The sequence below is a fragment of the Diospyros lotus genome, chromosome 9 (genome assembly GCF_014633365.1).
Source record: "Diospyros lotus cultivar Yz01 chromosome 9, ASM1463336v1, whole genome shotgun sequence".
In the NCBI taxonomy this organism is placed as follows: Eukaryota; Viridiplantae; Streptophyta; class Magnoliopsida; order Ericales; family Ebenaceae; genus Diospyros; species Diospyros lotus.
The window spans coordinates 705,695-712,414 of NC_068346.1; the positions used below are offsets into that span (position 1 = coordinate 705,695).

The 6,720-nt window shown below is 38.7% G+C and overlaps 1 protein-coding gene across 1 annotated transcript; it reads right to left on the minus strand.

Moving 5' to 3' along the window:
• Positions 1 to 961: 961 nt before the first annotated feature.
• Positions 962 to 4,785, minus strand: LOC127809178 (transcription factor SPATULA-like). The gene is made up of 7 exons (XM_052347931.1): positions 4,106 to 4,785; positions 3,891 to 3,995; positions 3,727 to 3,792; positions 3,556 to 3,621; positions 1,665 to 1,979; positions 1,521 to 1,596; positions 962 to 1,327 (listed from the first exon to the last, which is right to left on the minus strand). Exons 1-7 carry the CDS (start codon positions 4,406 to 4,408, stop codon positions 1,215 to 1,217), a joined length of 1,044 nt encoding a protein of 347 aa, XP_052203891.1. The 5' UTR covers positions 4,409 to 4,785; the 3' UTR covers positions 962 to 1,214.
• Positions 4,786 to 6,720: the final 1,935 nt, after the last annotated feature.

The window sequence follows — 6,720 nt, forward strand, 5'->3', positions numbered from 1 at the left end:
ATGAAATAATGTATATTATATATATATATATATATACACGTATGTGGGTGGCTGCTGCCTGCTGGGCCACTAGCTTTGATCGTCCCTGACGCGTCAAATTATTGATTTAATTTTGGGGATTCTGCTAGGGTTTCATAATTTGGCTTAATATAAGATAATATGCTTTAATGGTGATGGAGTTCATAATTTTAGATGTTAATTTAATTTAATCAATTCAATTCCATCCTAATCGACTTCAATTGTGTCCAGTTTGAATTAAATAATATAAAGATTCATATTAAGTTTGCCCCAGTGGTCAATTCTCATCTCAATGTCTCCAATGTACTGTTGAATTCAATTCAAAATAGAAGTCGTCCAAGTTTGAACGTAATTTTAAAGACCCAAATGCTTAGCTCCCATGCTTTATGCCCCACGCAAACGCCAAGGACTAGTCCAAAATAAAAACTACAAATCAAGCATTATATTAAATAAAACATCGTGTTTGGGAGCATGTGTATGAAATTTGTCTTCTTGGCTTTGGACCACAGCACGGCCTTCACTTTTTTGTTAGTGCGATACATGAATATAATAAACTTATGTACAATGTTGCATTATTTTTGTTAAACGTGGCACATGAATAGAATAAACAAACTTATGTACAATGTTGCATTGCATTGAGTGGTCCAAATTCCAAAACCCAGCAGACAAAAATTGACACAGATGGATGAAGAAACGGCAAACAGATCAACATCATCATTCGTCACGCATTAAAAATGTCGTCTAATATGAGCATATTACAGGATTATTACATGCAAGATTAGGAATTATCGACCTCATTTGTGTTGGGTTTTTGGTTCCCCTTCAATGGAAGAGGTTATAGCCTTCCTATTCTCTCCAAACTGCACCCCTTTCTAATGAATCGACATGACAGAGTACAGGAAACAGAACTATGTCACCAAAGAGAAGAAGAAGAAACCAACAGTGAGTTCATGCAAAGGCTCATAAATTATGACAATTAGAAGCTCGAAGCTGAGGCCCTTTTGCCTTTCACAGATCAGTTACCACAAAGGCGACAGAAATCAGTTAGCTGCATTTATCATCAACATATTTTTGCACAGTTTCCAGACAACTAAGATGAACAATGTCATACAGACTAATAAGACACAGAAAAGATTAGCCTAGAGAAATTGCCATGAACAAAGCAAAGACCTTTCCATTGGAAGCACGTTTACCCATTAAAATGGGGGAGCCAGAGTTGAGTCTCTGTCAAAATTTGACAGGATCAAGCTTTCTGGCCTCTCTTTTCCCAGGATGCTTGCTTCCAGCGTGTTGTCCTTCGCACCAGATGCTGGCATAAATTGAAAATGCGTGTTACAACACGAGGATGATATAAAATGATCAATCAAAACCTTTATTGAATTGATATTTCCATTTTCTCTTTCGACAACCTAGGACCAACCACGCAAGCGATTGTTAACGTTGTAGGTGAGTGTGACTAAGAAACAAGTATCGCGAGGTATGCTCGCAGTAATACAACCAACCTGATTGATTTGATCGAGAATAGTCGATAACAAGTCGTTGATGAGGCATCACTTCCTCCCTGTGGATTTCCTTTACCTAACAGAAACGAAAAGGTGTAACATCAGATTTTTATCAAAATCAGAGATTACGAGAGTGGAACTTACTTCAGATGATGTGTGGAGTTGGAAAGGTCTACGCTGATCTTGGATCAATGGTTCCATCCCAAATGGAGTTTCAACGTTGATAATAGTAGATAAGTCGGCTGCTGATAACTGAGCTGGGTTGGTACTTTGGCTAGGTATAATAAAGAGAGTATTTGTTGGGTTTTCTTGGTTTACAGGAAGTATGCCGGTTACGTCCATATTCAGGGGTCCATTTCCTTCATCAAAGTTCACTTTTATCTGAGAGAGGTGTTCTGGCTGCAAGACTCCAGGTGGGCACATAGGATACAAACTTAACCCATTTCTCATGGTTAACATCTGTAATACAAATCCATTGTAAAAAGGAAGAATCGAATCTTAAGGACAAACATGCTAATATAATACATGGATAATACACAATCAGAAAGTTCAGTTAATCATCAAGAAGAAAGATATAAATAAAGCACCGGAAAACAGAGGACTAGAGAAGGGAATAAAAAGCCTAATAAGCCGTCAAGCACCCAATATAAAGCAAGCCACAGGCACAGAAGTACGGTTCAAGCCTGGAGAAAGGTTAGACAAGGAAGGGCAGAATTCACATCTACAAGGAAGTAGAAGATTGCAGGAAACTGAGTTCAGACAAATTTGGAGCAAAAAGATTAAGCAAACCTTGAATTTGAACTCAAGTACATTATAGTTAATTGGAAGGTATATTTAACTTTTTCCTATTATCTTCAGTTCCTTTCTGTGTTAACCATTACTCGATAAACAACCCACAATCAGACTTGAGCCCAATTCACAGATTTTGAGCATCATCTGAACCTTGCAAAATTGATAAAAGGACAAAAATTGTTTCAATTTTCTACCACCAATATGCCCTAGAAGGCATCTATATCTTGACATATAGAATAACTATTCCACATTCAGCAGATAGAAGTAGGAAATTTTACTCAAGAGAAGCCCCCGTTCTATTCAAAGTTCGTACAGTGTTGGATATCCTCTTACATAAGCAACTAAAGAAATCACAATACTATTATTTATACGAAATACTGTAGTACTTATCTTACCAGACTTGCAGGTCTGAATTCTCTCTAACTTTGATTTATGTCCAACACTGATGCTGATCTTTCTCTCATCTACCATGTTGCCGAAATCGAAGTCTAAGGTCCAAACTAAATTCTTTCCTGTTTTAACCAAATTTTAAGATTACATGGAAATTTGCTTCAGTTAAAAATAAGCAACAAATTTTTTTTTTCATACCAAAATATTGGTTAACAATTTGACTTTTCATTCTACAGTAAGCAGCAGGAGTTTCAGAACGAGGAATATTAGAGTTTCGATTTTTACTAGTTTGGCAATTCCAGCGCTCAAATTCGGTCATACTTTTATATGTCACCAAATGCCGCCTAACACCAATGATGCAATATCACACGTACATACTATATATATGAATGGACTCACGGACAAATTGCGGGTTTCAGCACACAAGTAGGTATTTGGTTAGAACTCAGCTTCCCTAAGTGATACGGCTCCATGTTGTGTGAACATGGGAGATGATTATCCATGACAAGTAATCCTCTGATCCAAGACACCGGTATCCACTCTCCAGTTCTTCATTGTGTATTAGTCATTTAACTGCTTAACGGCTGCAGCTAGAGTTTGGCACCAAGGGAGCAAGTTCTCACAAGCTTCTAAGAAACAAGCACCTGATGGATATCTCAATTTCTTTTCAGAAGAACTTAGAAGCAAGCAGGCTCCGAGTTGGGAATCCAAAGGCCACAAGCATGGACTTCTCAAACTCTTCCAATTGGTTATAGCTAGATCATTTGAGTTTCTCACAACAAAAGATGCAACTTTCTTACTTTGGAAAAAAACAAAAGAAGCTATTTTAGATTCTTGAAAGAAACCAGCATACCTGTACTTGGAGCTGAAGCTGCTTGAGGTACTCAATGGCTTCATCGAGCATCGATGCCTTATCGGTCTACCACAAACAAAATGCCACAAAAACACTCAAATTCCCAGAATTGATTGGTTAGCAAACAGAAGTGATCGATCAAGCTTAATAAACATCAAAATCTTGATAGACCTTGTTCGAATTTGGGATGAGATTCTGCAATGCTTTCATTTTCTCATTGATCCGGCTCCTCCTCCTCTGTCCAAACCCAAAGAACCACTGAATTTATTCCTAAAATAATAGGTTTAAACTTAAAGCAAATGAATGATACTATTTTATCAATAAATACAACCGACCTTTTCAGACAAGTTATGAACTTCGGCTGCTCTGCTTCTCTTGGATGAATTACGGGGCGGAGCCGCCTTTGCTGTTATCTCTTCAACCAGAGCTTCAAAACCCTCCTACAATCAAACATCGTGTGGATGGTGAGCTATTTCGCGTGCCCGGTATGTTCATTAGAGGGTAGTGATGCGCTTTCTCACGACCTGCAAAAAGGAAAAGATGAAAGTACCTTGCTCTCGCAGTCGCACTCGTCGGGATCATTCTCGATGGTTCCGACGGACGAGGAAGACATGTTCGTCGGAAAATGGCCGAAGGAAGATGGCTCCGCAATGCAGATCCGGTCGGCGAGCTGGCGTTCCGGCCAAGAAGGCACGGAGGACTGGATAGCACGATGTGGGTTTTGTACGACAGCAGGAAAAGAAGGTGATGGTGACGATGATGATCGGAGGAATTGGTGAAGGAAAAGAGAGTAGTAGTCCGGCTCAGGCGGAGAGGAAGACGAAGAACAGGTGGTGTTGTACATATCGGCCATTGTAGATTACGTATATATATATATATATATAAACAGAGATCAGTGATTTAGAGTGAGAAAATCCGGAAACCCAGTTAAAGATTCAACTTTCTTTCTCTATTTCTGCAAAACCCATTTCGGATTCCCTCTCGGGCATTTTGGGTTTTGCTCTGGTCTCTCATTTATCTCGCTGCCCATCCCTCATGAACCCATTCATCTGTTCCACTCTCCAACAGTGCTCAGCCGCGACAGCAAATCGCATGGACTTTGTGGGCGGGTATATATACAATCAAATGACGATTCAATAAGATAATTCAGTGGAGAGAGAGAGAGAGAGAGAGAGAGAGAAGAGATGACGATTCAGTAAGATAACTAAGTGGAGAGAGACAGAGAGCTATGGGTGGATCACGAAGGAAGGGGTTTTTTGAATTTTTTTTTTTTAGGGGGGTGGGGGGGAGGGGGTTAAATTTACATTTTTTTAATGTATTTTTTTATAATTATTTAAATTTTTTATTATTTTAATTACATCTCAAACTATAGATTCAATTGTATAATACCAAAAGTGTATAACACAAGCATCTTAAAATACTTAAATTATCTCTCCATTTTCTATAATTTTTGAATATCATCCATTACCGTCAGTTCCTAATAAATTATTAATACTTTTAATAAAATTATTATATCATTTGTCAATTTATTAAATTTATGAACAAATGGGAAACAATGTACAAAAATAAGCAGTCTTCAACATTCAATTCAAAGCAATTAATTGGAGTCAACTAAAATTAGTATTTCACGGAAAGAAATAAATCGGCGGTGCTGTCAGGGAGGTGCAGGTCAGGTGAGCTCGCACGTGAGTCACCCTCCCGCCGGGTCGCCGCAGTCCGTGAACCGTACCCTGCCTCTGCCAAATCAGAATTTAATTCCACCATAATATATATCCAATTATTTCACTAAATGTAATTTATATACAAAATAACTTAATTTATCTTAATATATTAAAATGACTCGTAATTGTGTGGGTAACCCACTCACTGGCTTTCGCTATCAATGGCTTCAAGGCTCCGGTTATCGAGTCGGATCAGAACGTCACCGGGTCGAACTATTTTAATAATATCTTGGCGGGCACAGCCTTTTTCCCATGACGGCACGGGGGTACGTGGCGCAGTCCCATTAGCCAAGGAGATCTCGGAATCCGAACTAGGCTACCCTACGGGCGGGACCACCGGAGTATCAACGTCGCGATCAATGGCGTCATGCACCGGACCCCGGGTATCTCAACACGGCAAGCAAGCAAGTGAAAGAGAGAGTTCGCCGATGACGTGCCGATGGGATAGGGTGATGATTGCCTGGAGATCCGCGCCGGTGGACCACTCTGCCGGCAATCGGACGACCAGGGTTGGGTTCTTTGGTCAACAATGGTGATGTCTATTGCTGTTGCTGCGCAGTTAGATTGGTTGGCGGTGAAATTTTTGGACCGTCGGTTCCCAATGGTGGGTGAGGTGTCACGTCGTGATTGGGCTGTGGGCCATCCGACGGAGACGGACGGGTCGATCAGCGGGTCGAAGAAGGCCAAACTTCTATCGTATCTATGGCTTAGGTTGCAAGAAAAATAGTAATTACCCGAGACGAGCGGGCACGACCCCCGAGAATCCCGGTCAAGTTAGAACGGGTCTTGCGGTTCGGCCCGGATTTCCCGGGCTCCGCTCCGGAGTGTTGACTTGCCACGTGTCGGTCTCTCAGGTGATCCGCGTGGCAGGTGAGACTATCAGCGCGTAGAGGTATTCTAGTAATTTCAGTTGATGTCACATCAGTAATTTAAAAAAAATAAAGAAAAAAAATATATAAAAAATAGATATTTTTAATATAAAAATAATTATTCAATCTAAAAATAAACATAAATTTTATAATACATTCAAATCAATTTTAAAAAATTTAAGTTAAAGATAAAAAAAATTGTCTCTAATCTCTAAGTTTTTTGTGGATAGAAATAATTTTTTTATATTATAAAATGACACTGAAATATTTTTTAAATTATAAAAATAATTTAAAAATATTTTCCTTGACTTTTTTTGGCATTTCTTGACGTTTTTGTATAATATAAAAATTGTGATATATAATATATAATGTAATATTTTACATGTATTATATATATATATATGTTTATATATGCTCAAATTTAATTTGTAACTTAGGACTCCGAGAAGCCAATGGGGAACACATCACGCGCCTGACAACTAAAATTTATAAATGCAGCCTTTATTGCGTCCTTCTCATGTTCTGCAAAGTAATAATATTGTAATATTGTAATATTTTATTAATTAATAAGAATA